Source organism: Balaenoptera physalus (genome assembly GCF_965194825.1).
Source record: "Balaenoptera physalus genome assembly, chromosome: 6".
In the NCBI taxonomy this organism is placed as follows: domain Eukaryota; kingdom Metazoa; phylum Chordata; class Mammalia; order Artiodactyla; family Balaenopteridae; genus Balaenoptera; species Balaenoptera physalus.
Window position 1 is genome coordinate 16,764,099 of NC_138885.1, and position 19,716 is coordinate 16,783,814.

Consider the following 19,716-nt stretch of genomic DNA (forward strand, 5'->3'; position numbering starts at 1 on the left):
CAAACCTAATAATAAGTTACAACTAGCCACTCAAGGTTTTGTATCCCTTGATGTAAAATGGATATTGATTATACGCTAAGTGGGAATGACTGTTTCTACCAATAGCAAAGCATTTATTTTTAGACATTTTGTAAATATGGAGTGTTATAAAAACAACAGAAGTAACTGTCATAAACATTTATTTAATCAATGAAGCTTTAAAGGCAAGACTACTGAGATGATAAAAATATCTCCAATGATTCAGAACATTAATAAAAATATTCAGTTCCTGTTATTCTTGCTGCAGCTGCTCCCAGAGGAAGGGCTGCCTCTGGTCATGGCACCCTGTACCAGAGCAGATAAGATGAAACAGGGATGTCCGGCTCTCTAAAGGACCATAACAACAACCAAATTATGTGGCTCATAACCATTTCACCCAGAGGAAAGACTATGGTCTTCCACGGCGCTGTAAGTGGAAATGGGCGTTTGATGGCATCAGGACAAGGCATCTTTGAGGTTTCATAAACGTCTCTACCACAGAAAGGGAAGGACCTTCTGACAACATTCAAAAGCTTAAATCACTGAAAATCAATACCTACTAAGTGACTAGCTGGAACACGCCCCCTATTTAACCATTAAGTAGAACTTCATAAAGCTACAGTTTTAGATTAATTTGTGAATCTTTTTCTTTCCAGAAATATCACAGAAAATTGAACAATCAGTCATGCCTATATGGAGGTATTATATCTAGGACCACATGAGAGTGGTCTGACAATCGCAGAATTAGATCACAATGACTAATACTGTTAATAAAAATTTAGTAATCTTAGAAGAAATAGCTTAAGCACTCAACAGCAATTGTCCACATCATCTGGTGATCGTTTCACATGTCAAGCTTTAGACAAAGAATAGACTACATATAGGTATTTTCTGGGAGTGCTTGGAAAACCCCCAATGGTATGCTGCCATGTATATTTCAGTCTTTCTTTTCCCTTGAGAAATCAATCCCTTTCATTTTAACTCAAGCGTAATATGCAAACCATTGACATTTTAAAAACATGTCAGTATCAGAAAGGCACTTTAAAAAACTCAATTAAAACAAGAGTTCTGCAAATGGCCACTCCCTGACTATTCGAAGTGACCATAAACAAAAATGCACACTAACAAGAGAAACAACGGATTCAAACTTGAATCTCTGTCTTTATATGAATTTTAAGTACCAGATTCGTTCTGACAAAAGGCTTTGCTGTTCATATACTGCTTGCCCACCATTTACATATACATTTTCAGCTTCTGTGTGCTCTGCTTTGCTTCTTCTTCCCCACCTCCACCATCACTGAACTGTTTGCAGCACCTCAAGTAACCAGCTGGTGTCACAGGTTAGTGAGCAAAGATTTCACGTGGGGACTCTCGCCTGACTAATCGTTCTTAGTGGTAGCATCATTCCAAGAGCAGTAAGAGAGGCTCAGTGGCTTGTTAATGAAATTTAAGGGCTGTCCGTCTGAAAGAGGATATTAAATCCATGTTCCTCTCCTGAAATTATGTTTATAATCTGCTAACCAGTTGTTACTTTGTGGTGTGTGCAGGAGGGAGCAGGGAAAAGAGGTATGAGGGGAAGGGACATATAATGTAATACAAATGTTTTAATATTTTCATATTTATCTCAGGGTAGGGAGCAAAGAGGATGTTTAAGAAAACAACTGCTTTGTAAAAACTGCAACATTCATCCCAGTAAAGGGATGGGGAGCTTTAAGGCATTGAGTAATCCTCACCACCTGTGTGAAACATATGTGAGGGAAATGAGAAGGGGAGAGAAAAGGAGAAGAGAGAGGCCACTAGCCAGGAGCGATGACCAGGACTAGAATATTAATCACAGCAGCCCTGGCGTCGCCTCCTCTGCCTCCCCGCCACTCAGGACGATTTGGACAGCTCCTCTTCCCTAGCTCCTCGATGCTTAGAATATTCGAAGAGCCGAGACGCTACTGGAGCCTCGCTGTTTGCACCCCTTTCACCCATGTCTAGCAATGAGCTAGGAGTGTCTCTGACAGAAATGCGTCGGCGGCCTTCAACAGTGCACTCGGGGCAAAGGGACCATCTCTGTACCCCGGCGCCTCCGTTCTCCAGCTCCGCAGTTATACGCTGACCTCAGTGTAACCCTCTAGGTTCAGACTCTCTAATTCAGGTAAACGTGACAGCACCTCGACCCGGCTTATCACAGCCGCCCTCTTCTTTGCCAGGGCACCTCGGCGCTCCCGACCCTCCAACTTTGGGAAAAAGCGACACCAAACTCCCGAGTCACCCCAATCCAGGGGCAGAAACGAGATGGAGATTCACCATATGGTTATGCTACAGATCCCTAAAGACCGAAACAAAAAGGAGGTGGCCGGAGCGGAAAGACGGAAAAGCGATTAAAATAACCCTCAGCCAGCACAGGGCACCTCGTCTCTGCAGACACAACACATCTGGACCCAACAAATCACTAAAGCCAGGATCTTCCCAGTTCCCCCTAATCATGCCTTTTTGCTCCAAGCTCCGTTCCAAGCAGACCACAGATGAGTGGTATACCCTCTTCCCCCATTGTGCGCCCCCGTCCCCGTCTCCTCAAAGGAAAAAAAAAAAAAGGAAAGGAAAAACTCTGCCGGCCTAAAGGTCATTTGCCTACTGGAGTAGCTTTGGCCAGCGCTCGTCTCACGAGCTACGTGAAGACAGGGCTCGAACCCAGCAAGTGGACGCCTCCAGGCGCGCAGCAATTCCTCCAACGTGCGTTACTAGGAGCCAAGAGGCCCCCATTCCTTGGCCCCGGCCACCTCTCCCTCCCTCCCTCGGGGGCCCTCCCCCTGGGGTTCCCTGGGCCACCCCAGCCTTTACCTCTCTCCCCCCTTCCCCGCGGCTCTCCACCTTGCGCATCCTCTCGCCCGGCCCCGGAGCGCGCTCAGATGCTCTAACTTCCTGCGGAGTCCATGCGTGAGCTGAGGAGAGCCTTGGAACTGGGGCGGGGGGAGGGTGGGGAGAGGGAGGCGTGGGAGCCGAGCCCGGGAGGAGGGGCGGGGGGAGCGCGGCTGGCAGCCTCCCTCCGCTGGCGGGCCTGGCCGCCCCTGCCAACTCTCACCTGGTCCGCCGACTGAGCCTGGCTCGCCCTGGCCCCCGGGGTGGGCTGCTGCTCCGGCTTCATGGCTGTCATCGCCGGCGGCCCGCGTAGGCGCTCACTTCCTCGCGGGCACTTCAGACTCGGGGTCCGTCACTTGGCAGCGATCGCATGTCACAGGCGCCCGACGCTCTCCGAATTGGCGGAAGGGAAAGCGGCAGCGACGGAGTGGGGGGAAGGGAGCGACAGGGAAGGGAAGAAGAGCGGCACCAGGCAGGCTCCCCCCTTGCAGGATCCCTCCTCCGGCTGCCGCAGACCCTCTAACTCCCCACCCCCACCCCCGCCCCTCACCACCCCAAAGCGTTGAGAACCTTGGAGACCGGACACCACCAAGAGACAAGTTAGTGGAGCGGCGAGCGGCGGGCGAGCGGCCCCTGACCGCGCTCGAGCTTTGTCTCGCAGTCCCGGAGGAGCCCGGCTCGCATTCTACCGCAGTCCGCGCCCCCCGCCTGCCCCCCGGGGCTCCCCGCGCCGCGCTCAGCCCGCCAGGTGGAGCAGCCGGGCGCCGCGCTCCAGCATCTCCCCAGTAACCGCAACGCAGGAGAGAGCCCTGCGCCACGCGCCAGCTCCCCACGCGCGCGACCAAGGCTGCCGGGCTCCACGGGTCCCCTCACCCCCCCATCTCCCCGCAGGCTCCTGCTAAAACCCGGAGAAGCGGAGTGCCAGCGTGCAAAGCCCTCGGTGGCTCCAGCGCTGCCACTGGGCATGCTCTAGCGCTCCGAGAAGGCAGGGGGCAGCGGGGTACTGGGGGGTCCAGAGCCCCATCCGGGCCACCAGCACCTGTCGGGACCCAAGAGGGTGTCATAGCTTATGACCCGAGGCTTTGCGCCTCCTGATTTGGGTCAATGGACAGGGGTCCTTTAGCCTCCAGCCTGGATTCCCCTGCTAGCTCTCTGGTGAATAATGCCAGTGGAATTCCTAAAGGTTGAATAAAAACAATAATGATGATACTCTGTACTCACACTTTTTTCTTTTTTTTTCCTCTTTCTTTGGACACGTAGAAAACCCTTCAAATTTTAAGTTCCTTTGCAGCCTTCCCTTCGCTCAACACAACTCTCTCCCTTTCAAAGTTTGTTTATTGAGCACCTATCCTGTGCCAAACACACTCTCCAAATTCCCCGCCAGCAGGGAGTTTACGTTATGGTGTGGGTACCAGGACCCCGGAGCATGGATACAAATCAATGAGTCAATGTAGCTCTTTGGAGGCTGAATTCCTGTGGGTGTAATAGACAATGCCCATCAGTTTCATCCATATGCGCTAGCACGTGGCTTTCCCGGGCTGCTAGAAAAGACCCGCCCAAAGCAGATGGACAAAAAGCATTCTCTGAGTCTCAGGCACAGGCTGACAAGAGACAAGGCGGGAGGAGTTAAATATCCGGTATGGCTGGACTTAGAACATGGGTCGTGAGGAGTTTTCAGCAGAAGGGACCTAGCATATGTGGGGGGGGAGGGGAACGGAGTAACCTTGAGTCATGTTTTATTGGCTAAGAACCAACCCCATCCTTGTCCGAGTCACTTAAGTCCAAGAACTAGCCACCTCCTAGCTGAGGGAATGTTGTAGGATAAAAGGAATTGAGCTCCTGCCCTGTTAATTCCTGAAATATGCATTGTCACACTTGTCCTAAGCATGAACTGTCCTAAGCCTTTAAGATGTTTTTTTTTCTTGAAGAAAGCAATGTTCACCAAATTTGAGTAGATTAGAGAATAAAAATAAAATGACTTTCTCTACAAAAAAGGTAGTATTTGAATGGAAAGAGAGCTTGCTTTTCAAAAACAGATAGTGAAGTGCATATTACTAGTGACCTGTAATAGTGTGTTGGTCCATTTTGATAGAAATAACTTTGTGATAGGAATAACTCTGCTAGTTGTAAAAGTACAAAACAAAATTTTCAAATGAAACAATAGTAAAATAGCTGTTGGGCAATTCATCCATTAAATCTGACAATCCAGATTTTCCCTCACGTAATCTTTTGAGAGAAAGGGAGCTACATTAAAAGTATTTCTGTCTTTATATTTTGCTCTTCTGTTTATTATTTCAGGGCATTCATCCTCTGAATGTGTTTCTATTTTGGACAATTGACTTGACTTGCAGGAATTTAGTTACCTGCAAAGATTTCTGTCCACATGGGACAAGTATAGACCAGAGGGAATTATCCTCATTCTATTTAAGATTACTTATTTGATTGAATTAAGATGTTCAACTTGCATCCATTTTCAGTATTCAGATAAAATTCACTTGGGTCACAATTCAAGATATTAGTTGTATGTTTCACATATAATGTGTATTTGTGTACATGTGTCATTTTTTTTTTGAAGGAAAGCTTCTTTGATTTAATTTGAGTCTGTGTCTTTTTGGTGGGTTCTTATTTTGTCTAAGATAAGAACATTATTTTGTAGCTATTGGGATCTAAGTTAAGGGCATTAATTAAAACTTAATCACAGATAAACTGATGTCCCCAACTTAAATACTCTATTTTTTGAAATGTGATGCCCTTGAATTACAATGTAGGATTTTCTACTTCATTTCTTATTGAAGAAAAAAGTCTACTGTTCAAGAAGAAAAAAAAAAATAACTTACATTCTGAGAATGTCTCCTGCTGAGTTTTCTATGATTTCTGATTATAGATTATCGTCTAAAAAAATAAAACACTAATTTACAATCAAACATCTACAAAGTTTTAAAACTACTCAGAGAGATATAATTCTAGTGCAGTGTAGAGAAGAGGACCTGTACCAGATTAGATGTTATCAGATTGGCAGTTGCACCCTAGCCCCATCACACATAGAGGTATGGGCCAGGGTAAAGTCACTTATGTCCTGCCTCTGCTTCCTTATATGATAAAATTCAAAACTTTAGACTAGGTGACCATTAAAATGTCTTCTTTCTCTAAATTTCTTTGACTATATATTAATTTTATGGAGCAAAAGACTATCATCGGAATGATAAATTATATATGTTTAGAACTTAGTGAGACAATTAAGTACTTATACAAATACCAAAAAAAAAAAATCAGTCGATAAGTAAATTACTTCACAAAGGATCGTTAATATCCACCAAACTTTCCCCTGCTCTCTAGTTACACATAAGTGTATAGTAACAATTCTTGTCTTGATAATATTTTTAGAAATCTGAAAATTAAAATTAATTTATTTACAGATTATCATTTCTGAAAAGTAAAGATCTATTAAAGGAGAGTTTTATAGAGATTTACAAAATATTTTTGATGTGGACCATTTTTAAAGTCTTTATTGAATTTGCTACAATATTGCTGCTGTTTTATGTTTTTGGTTTTTTGGCCACAAAGCATGTGGGATCTTGGCTTCCCGACCAGGGATCGAATCCGCACCCCCTTCATTGGAAGGCGGAGTCTTAACCACTGGACCGCCGGGGAAGTCCCAGATTTATAAATTTTTGAGTAGTTTTTTCATATATTATCTTTGATGAGCTAGCTCATGGACAACCACTCATTTTAGAACACTCAGGCAATGATAAAGGAGGTTTTCCTGCAGATTTCGTGGAACGGAATTAGACTCTTATAACTACAAAAACCTGAAGAGATTGCTCAGCAAAATCCCCTCTATTTTGTTTTATAAATATCCAAACCTTGCAACATGCGGCCATATTATTCAGGAAGATTTCTAGGGTTCAGACTCCACTATTCCCTTCTGAAAATTTTTACTGCCTCAAATCCTAGTTTCAGTTTCCCATGTAGACATAACCCACTATGTTGCTTCCTCAACATATTGATTTAAATTTCCCAAGTCGCTCAAAAACTTTCTCCATATACAGCATTGTGAACATCTGTGATGTCTTTCTTTCCTTGATATTTGATTCTTTAAAAGTGTGATGCCAATGCAGTACATTTCATTTTACCTAGAATTATTAATATGAATAATTGAGGATAGGTTATGAGATTTAGATAATAATTAAATTCATTGAAGATTACCACTAAAACGCTTAAGCATCAGTGGCAAACATGGGTTGTTCCAGAATACTTAGGTCATGTGTGCTGTATTCAGTCCTCCATTTCTAAGAGTTGACCCAGGACCATAAAATCCCATATGTCCTCCAACAACCAGTAACAAATAAAGCCTGGCTAAGCCCTGATATGTTAGAAGAAGACAAAGTCCCTTGAGAATTTATGAAGCCGGGTAGCTTTCACAGACAAACTCTTCGGTTTCAGATCAATTACTTAAGGCAAATAGGACTCTGTAAGGGCTGATTGCCTGAAATCTCTCCCTTCTTTCTCCTTCTCTCTCTTTCCTGAAGTAAATCTGCAATGTCACATAAAGGCCAGTTTGATGGGGATTTCTCTAGCATTAGCCGGTCCTCTATTGAGTGCCCATAATGAGCACAGCATCAGAAAGACAGTTCATGAGCTGTGCCTTCAGAGACCTGGCCTGAAACGTGCCCAATTAGCTTTTCGGAGATCAAGAAATAGCTTTAGTTCACATCTTCCGCTATCATTTGCTTTCGATTTATAAATCATCTCTACTCATCTCAGTCGGCTTCTTGAATTCCCCAAAGTGCGTATCATGTCATTGGGCAGAAAACCAGTATGCTGAGCAATCCTCAGAAATAAGATATATATTAGAAGCTCTAACCAGTAAACTATCACAAAAATATATTAATAAAAAAGAAAGAAAAAGAAGCAGCGTCACTACATATTTGAGTGATATCCATGCCCACTGCTCATCCTGTTCTAAGATGCTCTTGGCATTAATTTAACTAAACATGTTGTCAGTATCTGTCTATGATAGGAACTTTCCTGTTGTAAAAATTCATAGCCCGATTATGATCTCTGGTGGAAGCAGACAGAGTTGCAATATCCTGAGAGCCATTCTTGTTGCTCACTGGAGACCGGAAGATATTGACAAACCCAGCGCTGTACAGTCCCCTTGGTTGTTACATTAACACACCTCGAATCTTCCTTTACCCCCAACAGCCCTTCTGTGACATATCATATATAAGGGTATTAAGACAGGAAAACAATGAACATGACTTTTCCCATGTAATATTTTCTCTCCAATGTATAGCTGAGTCACAACACCAAAACATCTAGAATGTGGGGAATTTACCTGTTATCATGATTATTTTTACCTACTAGATGCTTTACAAGGGATCTGTGTTTATTTATTTGATTTTTTAAAGAGTAATTATTTAATGAATTGGTTGTTAGCATTGTAAAAAAATACCTTCTCTTTCTTTTTGTTGATAATTTTTTTCCTGATCTTCCTATTTCTTTAGAAATGAAATCAGCTTTCCTGAATCAGATGTTGTCCACAAATGACCGAAAGATTGTCAGATGTGGAAGAGTACTTAGAAGCATTGGCATAACATTTGTTCTTTTCAGATAATGTGTCTGTGATAGATAAATTTCTCTGAACCTGTTATTTCTCACTTTCTAACCAAGGCTTGATTTTCTAATGATTCAAAATTACCTCTTTATCTTTTGTCCTCGGAAAGTACATTATTACTGAGACTTCTCCTACACTCAGACTTCGTAACGGTTACCTAACTTCTTTCCTTATATAATTCCCAGAATAGCACAAAGCACATTTCCCATTCAGAGAAATATTTTATAAATTGAAAGAGAAAACTTTTACAGTGAGATCTTGACTAATTTTGGAGAGAAGAGAGAATTTCCATCTTTTGTGCCAATTTCACCATGCTCAATGTATTTTTAAGAATTTAGCACTAGATTCAAACTCCCTTATGAATTTTCCTCCTGAAAACAAAAGATAGTCTAGTCTAAGATTTAGGTGAAAAGGCTCCAGACGATCTACTAACATTAAAGGGCCCCTGGCATTCTTCTCCCACTACTACCACTAGAGTTTCTACCGCTAGAAATTCTTCTTCTATCATCTCCAAAGGAAATTGAGGCCAAGTCCTTGGATTCCCAGCCAGTCCTTTCACCCCAGAGTCATCTGTTTAGATTTTACAAATATAGTTCCAGGATATCTTGGGGTGTGACCTCTATGGAAATGAGGCACATAAAATACATCTCTCATTACTAACCACTATTTAACTCTGTTTAACCTATTAGCCTAGATGGGTTGCCTGCTATTTTTGTAGATCACTTCCTATATCCTTATACTCATCTATGTGTCTGTCACCTATATCTATCAATATTTGGGAAGATAATTGAGTCACTTAATGTCTATCTTATCAATTTAAATATTTATTAACTCCATGTATTTTTATTCAAATCTAAAAAGGAGAAAGAGGAAGAAGAGATCAAGGAAAAGTGGGAAGAGAAAAAGAGGGGAAAAAGACAAAAGGATGATTTCTAAAGCTATTAGGGATATTTGGGTATATTAAGTCTTTTGTATTTTTGTTAATGTTTTCATAAGAATTGTGAAATACCTGAATTCCTTTTGGTTAGGTCTTAAGTATAGCTCCTGCCATTGGTTTTATTTTATGTATTCATACAATTTTAGAAAGCATAGTCCAAATTTTAATTTCCTTATCCTCTCTAGTTGATTTATATTTGATATTTTTCAATCAATATCAAGCCTATTTTCTTGTAATGTTGATCATTTTTGCACTTAACAATTGACTACACGCATCAGTGGAGGAGGTGGAGAGAATCTATACCAAATATCACAGTTTATACAAATCAATGACTAGAGAAATACCATTTAATTAGCTAGTTTATTGAGTCAGCAGTGTTCATATGAGTGTTTAATCCTACTTGATGACATCAAAATAGCCTCACAGGATGGATGGCAGTCTCTCTTGTGGTCTCCTAGCCCTCCCTATGGAGAAGCCATCCACTCACTTGTCCATCTTCCCAAATGAAGTTGATGTATTAGGACTCAGCTCCTCTCACATCCTTTCCTAACTCAACTTCACAGAGACACTCCTCGTTAACACTTCTTTTAGTGTATACCTCACTGCACAATTTATGCCTTTATTCTGTACCAGCTTGCTCAGCATTCTAATTGTCACAAGAGACATTTTATCTTTCTACTACACTGTAATTTGCGGGGGTAGGGGGAGAAATCCTGTTGGGGGCAGAGGTACAGTTTCTGTGTGTGCAGGGGTTGTGGGTAGGAGTCTACATCAGTCTCGTTGCTTAAGTAAAAGAGGTCTTGGAGGAAATATACTTTGAAAAAAATAATTCTTCTCCTCACCATTTCAATATTAAGCCCTCTCAGAATCTCCTATGAACTTATTTTTTATTTAATTTATTGAACAGTGTCACCCAGGGAAAATATCTTTTCTCTGTCTCCCTGTTGTCTCAGAATATTTTACCTTTTTCTATTTAACATGTAGGAATTACATAATCTTGATAATCCTCTGATCTGCTGAGTCTGGATATGGGTAAAGGCTCACCAGATATTGCTGTGTTTCAAAACATTAAGTGAAAACCAAATAAGCTTGGAATTTTCCACCGCTTATGAGCGGATATTATGTGTTGTAAAATACATAGTATTTTACAGTGCTGAGCCTCCAGTGCCGAGAACTCACAGGGAAAAATGAATTTGGAGATAAGCATTATATTGGCAATGCTGCTCTTAAGGTATTCTATCTTCCCCCTAGGATATAAATCTTATACTGAATTTGAGGAAGGAGGAGCTATACTGGGTAAAATTATGAGGAAATGTTGACATTGAATACAATGTTTTGTCATCTTAATATAGTTTGAATTTCTATAGCCTGTTCCATATAATGCCAAAACTACCACAAGGTCGGTAGAATCTTCTAGAATTATGCTCAATCTCAGAGCATTTTTATTTTTGTTTTGCATCCTCTGCACATATTTTAAACAAGGTTGTTTGTCTGATTTAATAGTCTTTGGACCACATAGTCAAAAAGAGGGTAATAGGAATTACCATAGAGTGAGATACACAAATAATAGCAAGAAGGGAAAATATATAACTTTATAAATAGAAAAGAAAAGATTTGGACCTTCACTTAAAATGACAGAACAACTTAGTACCATTTAGTGTTGTGGGGGGAGGAGAAAAGGAGCAAGCATCCCTCTGCAACTCAGTAGGATCATAGAGTATAACTATATTATAGCATAGTAAAGTTGATGGTCAAAATGAGGATTCAAAAAAAAAAAAAAAAGGAAAATTGGCTTGGCATACTTTCTTTAAAAGACAAGGTTACTTTGGGAAGATGGACTGTGGTGATGCCCGCATGCATTTAGGCTGGATGAGAACTAGACATCAAAACCAAAAGCACACCATTTACAACAAATCCAGATCAGAAAACACCTCTACTAATCCCTAAATACCAAAAACCGCACAGCCTGAGTGCCCTTGGTATCTATATGGGAGAAAGCAGAGGGAAGCAGTAGGGCAAATGACATACCTACAATCCCAAAATATTCAAGGAGAGAGCCCCAAAATAGTCAGTGGATACTCACCAGAAAGCACAGTGTGTCAATATAAAAATAACTAGGAGAGGTTTTGTGCATTCCAGTAGTGAGTGAAAGGGGCTCGGCTGGGAGTCGATTTCCCATCCATCTCTCCCCTTTCTGCAGGTCTCACTAGCAAGAAATGGTCTTTTGTTCTAGAGTATCTTTTAAAGAATACTTGTATAGCAATTATCCTGGAAAGAGGGAACAGTGTCTCCCTCTGGAACAAAGGGAAAGCATATTTTCTTCCCATTGTAAGAGATTTGATTTTCTTAAGCTTAGGATTCCTCTTCTATAACCCACTGTGTGAACCAACATCCATCTGGGTCCAATCACTCACCTCCATGGGACTTGGGGACAAAGAGAGCTCACACAAATATGATGATGTTTATGCTCTTTGCTGTACTAAAGTAGCAAAGTTCTTTGCCTCTGACCCAAGAGTCTCATATTTTTTGAAAATATCCATAAAACTGGTAGGTTAACTTGTTAGCTTGTAAGCCTTGTAAAACCTCAGACACTTCATAGCTCTTAACAAGCCAGGGTCAAAGTCGAAGGTGGCTAGAGCAGCCTAGATCCTTTGAACTTTTAAAGTTGACCTGCCAGGGCTTCTTTCCAATACAGGACCCCATGATAAGGAAAAATTACTAGAAGTGGAATCAAAATTGAGCAGAATAAAAATAATACAGGTGAAGGAAAGAGAAAATACAGACAAAAGGTGAACAGATCCAGGAAATCTAAGAGCACAAGCCATATATATATATATATATATATATATATATATATATATATATATTATTTTTTTTGGCACTACCTGAAAACAAAAAAGATTTAATTTGAAGTTAGAAAACCTGTCTGAACTTTTAACTATCTAAAAGTTCAAGAAAACTAAATTCATATATAAAAATGAGTAGATGAAAAACTATCACAGTCAAATTCCATTTAAAGATTAGCCTTAAAAACAAACTTCCTACAAGAAAGAAAGGGAAGAATATCCCAAGAGATCAAGGATTGGCAAACTATAGCCCACTGACCAAATCCAGCCCACTTCCTATTTTTATAAATAAAGTTTTATTGGAATATAGCCATGCTTATTCATTTATACATAGCCTATGATTGTTTTTAAGCTGCAGTGACAGTGTTAAGCATTGAGGCAGAGAACAAATGACCTACAAGGCATAAAATATTTACTTTCTAGCACTTTACAGGAATTTCACCAACTTCTGCTATTGACAAAGAAAGTTTGCCAAAAAAGTCATGCTCAAAAAATTTTCAAAACTATAACACACCATTGCAGAATGAGCTAAAAGAGATTAAGAAAATCATACAATATATGAAAAATAACAGTCAGAATTTTAAACACTCTGAAATAAAGGGAAGAACTCAAGAAAGAATTAGAAATTGTTTAAAAGTCATTAGAAATAAAGACTACTCTAGGAGTAATATAAGAGCAACTAAGCACAGCAAATGATACTCTAAGGAAAATCAGGTGGGAAGGAAAAAATGATAAAAACCAAAGAGAAGTGAAGAAAAAAAGAAAGATGTTCAAGAGAAAGCAACAAATATTGTACATGGAAAGGAAGATCCAACATACAGATTATGGGAGTTCCTGAGTGGGAGAACAAATCAAGGGGCAGGTAGGGGGAAAGAAATACTAAAAACAATAATTTAAGAAAGTGATCCGGACATTGAAAAAACAATTTAAACTACTTATTCAAAAATCATATAGTATGCCTGAGATTATTAACACAGCGCAGTCAATACCAAGTAAAATTAAGGGATCTTAAAGGAAAAAACAAATTTATTTGGGCATCTAGGCAAAAAACCACTTAAAAAGTAAATAATATTATATTATCATTAGATTTTTCCACAACAACACTTTATCTTAGGGGGGAAAATAAAGTTACATACTTAAGATATTCAAGAAAATAACATGTGAGCCAGAGATTTTTATGTATTTATAAATATTTATATTTATATTTCTTAGAATTGAACTGTAATTTGAGACTCTGCTTATCTTATTCTCCTTTCTTCTCTCTGCCTTTCACAAAAGTCAAGCCTGCGTCACTCCAGAGGGCTCCCCTGCCTTTTCAAACCCCTGGCTTTGTTCCCTCATAGGGATCTCTTCCAATAACTCTCTTGCACATCTAATCATACCTGCTTCTCAGAGGGCCTGGACTAATACAGTCTAGAGATGACTACCTAGTTGTAATCAGTTGTCAGATAAAATATAGGCTGTCCAGTTAAATTTGAATTTCAGATAAACAACAAATACTTTTTTAGTACAAGTTGTCCTGTGTAGATTTTGGGACATAGTTATACTATAATGTATTTGTTGTTTATTTGAAATTGAAATTTAACTGAGTGTCCTGTATTTTTATTTGCTAAATCTAGCAACCTTAGTAGCAGTGAATATCACCTACACCCATATTGTCATCACACAAGAAACGAGAGCTTCTTAGAGACACAGCTGAACTGGATCTGGGATAAGAAATGTACCAGATAAACCTGGAACATTTTGACATAAACTAACACGGAAGCTATCAAAGACTATTAGAACAACGTTAAGAGGAATTAAAAGTCAACATTAAAATGGCTCTACCTAGGCCAAAGAAAACGTTGAACTTCCATAAGGATAGAAATTACAGTGGATGGGTATTCACCAAATATATTTAAATCTTAATCGGTCCCCTTCTGAGGATGATAGGAAACTAATTTATTCTCATGAAAACTACATGAAAGAAAAGAATCACACATTGATCCTGCCTTTTTTGGAACTATACCACTGGGTAACCAAATTGTAGATGAGAGGAAGCATCTCCTTATTCATAAAATTATTCAAGCAAATGTATAAAAATAGTGGACAGAACTCGAGTGTTACCATTTTGGAATCTCTAATAAAACAATGGATTGATGTGTTAGGCATCAGTGTGTCTCCTGAAGAAAGAGCACAGCACCACCGATAGCCTTGCCAAAGACATCAAAGCTGAGTCCGACCAAGGGTCCTGCTCCCCACAATACAGAAAAGAGAGCCTGAAAAGCTGCACCATGAATATGCAATTAGCAACTCCACCCTGGAGCAAACTCAAGAAGGAAAGATACATTTTAAGTAAGACAAAAGGAGGAGTTTGGTGGGGGGAGGAGAAAGGGATGACTTGATTAAAATGGAGTTAAAAGAAATATCAACTTGAAAACTGATGACTAAGCTACAGCGCACACTTAAGTGATAAAACATAAAGAAAAATAAGGAAAGGATTACTATAAAAGTCAGTGCAGTGTTTACTTTTGGAGGGAGAGAGAACAGAGCTTCTTTTGGAGGGAGAGGCTTCTACTGAATGTTTCAAAGAATGTTTTATTCTTTGATGTGGGTGGTGGTTAAAATAGTATTTGCTTTATAATAATTTTGTGTGATTTCCTGTATTTGTATTTTATTTTAAAATAAAAGTTTAAAAAATGCCTAATAGAGTTCTCTTAGTAAACACTCAATAAAGGGTGGCTATAAAAGAATATAAAATAAAAGATAGGACTGCATTTAGAACAATTCCTTCCAAATTGTGTTGTTTTCTCGTTTTTTTTTTTTAAGTGATGGTAGAGCTCCAGCTCTCAGTGGCATGCTCTCTCTTCAATGTATGTACAGCTACAAAATTGCTCCTGCCTTTATGAATGTGTTTATGGCCTTGACAGTGAAATGCTAACTTTGTTTACGCTTTTTGAACTCCTCAGCATGAGCAAACACCAAGATAGACAAAAGAGGTTGCAAGGAGAAAAGTGTTTATCTTTTGCTGGAGATCCTCTTTGGGATCTTCCTTGCAAGGCCATTTAACTCATTTGCATATTGTTAAATGCTGTATCAGTTTAACTTGTGTTCCACACCATGGAGAAAACTGGAGGTTGAGGTCTATTGTTCAATTCCAAATTTACGTGGTAAAACAATGAGTCCCAGTCCGAGCCCACTCTGTCTTATTGATTGCAGAAGTAAGTCTGTGTGATATAGAGAACAATTAATGCTCTTCTGAGCAGGATTTGTGTCTTCAGGTGGCTCTGCCTCTTCCCTTCCCAAACTCAGTGGCATGCTTGTTTAAAGGGCTATTTTGTCCTCAGCCCGCAATTTTCTAGCTACAAATGGGTGTGTAGTTGCTATCCAAGGTGAGCTGCAGTTAGCATTAGAAAGACGCCTTCTCCTCACTTAGGTCCAAGCTTCTTTCTTATGCAGCACCTGTCTTGGAACTCTCTCTGCTTACGTTCCAAATATTGGCACAGTGGTCTATGTCTGAGGGTCCAAATGGAGTTCTTCCATCTGTGAAGAAGTGCTAAAATCTCTGAATTTGTACATCCCCGAAAAGACACTCCCTCCAAATGCACATTTTCTCCACCTAAAAACATCTGCAAACTCATTTAGATTTCTTGAAGAAGCCATCCCTGCCCACTCCAGTGAAAAGTGATTTCTTCTGTTTTCCATTCCTAGAGTACTTAATTTCTACATCTTGCATTTGTCACATACCATTTATTTCCTGATACCATTAGCTATCATGCTAGCATTATAGCATCTTTCCACTCTAGTACTCTATTGAGTCCATTCCCATTTTCGAATTTTTCCTGTGACTAATAATAATAGTTAAGATAATAACTCACATTTATGGACTGCTTAATGTAAATCAGGCACTGTCTAATGGTTTTAATGCAACAACTCTACAGGGTAGATGTATCTCTACCTCCATTTAGAATGAAGTAGACCAAGTCTTTTGATATCCAAGGTTCCAAACCTATTTAGAGGCAAAACAGGGATTTTAACACAGGTATTCCTATTGCAAATATCCTTAATAATGTCTTGTCTCAGATCAAAAGCCACAAGGAATATGTGTCTATTTAATTTAATTCACAATTTTCATAGAGTACCTGCTATGTTGATTTTTGCCTGGCCTGAAGTTGCTGTTTAATATACTATAAACTGTACATGTGTGTATAATATGTATATACACCCAATAAAAAAGGCAATAGACATATAGTTAGATAAGTCTGTCATAACACTAGAAGTATTTTGTATGATTTTGTCCAATTTATCTAGCACAGAGGGATACATAGTAGTTATTCAATGGACATTTTTCTCTTCTCAAAATTATGTCTATGCTTCCCATGATCCTTATTATAACTATTCATTTTATTCAGTCTTCCTCATTCAGATATATTATTTTAAAATCCGTATCTAAGTGAGAGGTCCTGTATTTTATAATCTGTCCCCAAGCGTTTATACTAATAATAAGAATCTTTGGTAGAAATTTTCAGTTACAAGCTTGGAAATCTGTGGGGAAAACTTTTCATGTATTCTCTAATGAGGAGACACAGTGAACCACTTATTGACTTTACGTTGAAGACATTCTCTCACTGTTTCCAGTATATTTTATTTTATATAAATAATTGTATTTTTGTAAATATGCTTTGAAGAGAAATACATGAAGCAAGATACAACAAAATATCAAAACTTCCATTTGGACTTTGAATCATCTTTGTATGATAGTGTAGTGATTCTCAATCTCAGGTGTGCCTCAGAATCTCCCCCTCCAGATCCTCATTGTGAAGATTCTGATGTAATAGGGTAGTGTTTGGGAGTCTGAATTTTTATCCACATCCTAGTTGGTTCTGAAGTAAGAGATTCAGGGGTCACACTTTGAGAGAGGGCAAAACAGATACTAGTATTTAAGAGATGAAATTTGGAATCAGAAAATCCAGAGAGTCTCAGATTCAACATTTACCAGCAATGTACTTAACTTCTCTAAACTTCAGTTTCTTTTTCTGCAAAATGCCTAAAAATAATGGTATCTGATACATGATGTGAGAAAGTACGTGAAAAGTGCTTGGTCTAGCACATAGGAAGTGATAATTAAGTGTTAGCAAGTAATGGTAGTGGTGGTATTTGCAGTTGTTAAAATGTAGGTGTTCTCAATGTCATATGACATTAGATAATTACAAATGAAAACAGTGAGATACCGCTACATACATATTTTTAGAATAATGAAAATCTAAAACACTGACAACACCAAATGCTTGTGAGAATGTGGACCAACAGGAACTCTCATTCATTGCTGGCGGGAACACAAAATGGCACAATCACTCTGGGGACAGTTTGACAGTTTCTTACGAAACTAAACATACTCTTACCACATCATCCAGCAATCACACTCCTTAATATTAACCCAAATGAGTAGAAAACTTTTGTCCACACAAAAACCTGCACCAGATATTTAGAGCAGCTTTATTCATAATTGCCAAAACTTGCAAACAACCAAGATGCCATTCAGTAGGCAAAATGGATGAATGAACTGTGGTATATCCATACAATGGAATATTATTCAATGATAAAAAGAAAAGACCTATCAAGCCATGAAAACACATTGAGGAACCTTAAATTCATATTGCTAAGTGAAATAAGCCAATCTGAAAAGACTACATACTGTATAATTCTAGTTATGTGACATTCTGGAAAAGACAAAACCTATCAGTGGTTGTTAGGAGGTCAGGGAAGGACAGAGAGAGGAATGAACAGGAGGGCAAGAGGGATTTTTAAGGCAGTAAAACTATTCTGCATGATACTGCAACAGTGGGTATATGTCATTATACATTTGTCAAAACCCATAGTATATACAACACAAAGAGAGCAACCTAATGTCAATTATGGAAGTTAGTTAATAATAACATATGATTATTGATTGATCAGTTGTAACAAATGTACTACACTAATGTAAAATATTAATAATGAGGGAACTGTATGTATATGGGGCAGGTGAGGGGTATATGGGAACTGTCTGTACATTTCAATCAGTTTTTCTGTAAGCTTAAAAATGAAATTAGCACACTCCCTAACACCATACACAAAAATAAATTCAAAATGGATTAAAGACCTAAATGTAAGGCCAGACACTATAAAACTCTTAGAGGAAAACATAGGCAGAACACTCTATGACATAAATCACAGCAAGATCCTTTTGGACCCACCTCCTAGAGTGATGGAAATAAAAACAAAAATAAACAAATGGGACCTAATGAAACTTAAAAGCTTTTGCACAGCAAAGGAAACCATAAACAAGACAAAAAGACAACCCTCAGAATGGGATAAAATATTTGCAAATGAAGCAACTGACAAAGGATTAATCTTCAAAATTTACAAGCAGTTCATACATCTCAATATCAAAAAAATAAACAACCCAATCCAAAAATGGGCAGAAGACCTAAACAGACATTCCTCCAAAGAAGACATACAGACAGCCAACAACCACATGAAAGAATGCTCAACATCACTGATCATTAGAGAAATGCAAATCAGAACTACAATGAGGGATCCCCTCACACAGGTCAGAATGGCCATCATCAAAAAATCTACAAACAATAAATGCTGGAGAGGGTGTGGAGAAAAGGGAACCCTCTTGCACTGTTGGTGGGAATGTAAACTGATACAGCCACTATGGAGAACAGTATGGAGGTTCCTTAAAAAACTAAAAACTAAAAACTACCACACGACCCAGCAATCCCACTACTGGGCATATACCCTGAGAAAACCATAATTCAAAGAGTCATGTACCACAATGTTCATTGCAGCTCTATTTACAATAGTCAGGACATGGCAGCAACCTAAGTGTCCATCGACAGATGAATGGATAAAGAAGATGTGGCACTTATATACAATGGGATATTACTCAGCCATAAAAAGAAACGAAATTGAGTTATTTGTCATGAGGTGGATGGACCTAGAGTCTGTCATACAGAGTGAAGTAAGTCAGAAAGAGAAAAAAAATACCGTATGCTAATACATATATGTGGAATCTAAAAAAGAAAAAAAGATTCTGAAGAACCTAGGGGCAGGACAAGAATAAAGACACAGACGTAGAGAATGGACTTGAGGACACGGGGAGTGGGGAGGGTAAGCTGGGACGAAGTGAGAGAGTGGCATGGACATATATACACTACCAAATGTAAAATAGATAGCTAGTGGGAAGCAGCCACATGGCACAGGGAGATCAGCTCGGTGCTTTGTGACCACCTAGAGGGGTGGGATAGGGAGGGTGGGAGGGAGATGCAAGAGGGAGGAGATATGGGGTTATATGTATATGTATAGCTGATTCCCTTTGTTATAAAGCAGAAACTAACATACCATTGTAAAGCAATTATACTCCAATAAAGATGTTAAACAAAAAAAAACAGCATTTAAAAATAAACTCAATAATTACAAAACAA

At 39.3% G+C, this 19,716-nt stretch overlaps 1 protein-coding gene across 1 annotated transcript in view; it reads right to left on the bottom strand.

Annotated features, from left to right (window-relative positions):
* The window catches only part of DPP10 (dipeptidyl peptidase like 10), a 685,907-nt gene extending 682,549 nt beyond the window's left edge, over positions 1 to 3,358 (bottom strand). Inside the window, exon 1 of the mRNA XM_082465825.1 lies at positions 3,089 to 3,358. Coding sequence (XP_082321951.1) covers positions 3,089 to 3,160 — 72 coding nt within the window. The 5' untranslated portion in view covers positions 3,161 to 3,358. The remainder of the gene's footprint in view (positions 1 to 3,088) is intronic.
* Positions 3,359 to 19,716: the final 16,358 nt, after the last annotated feature.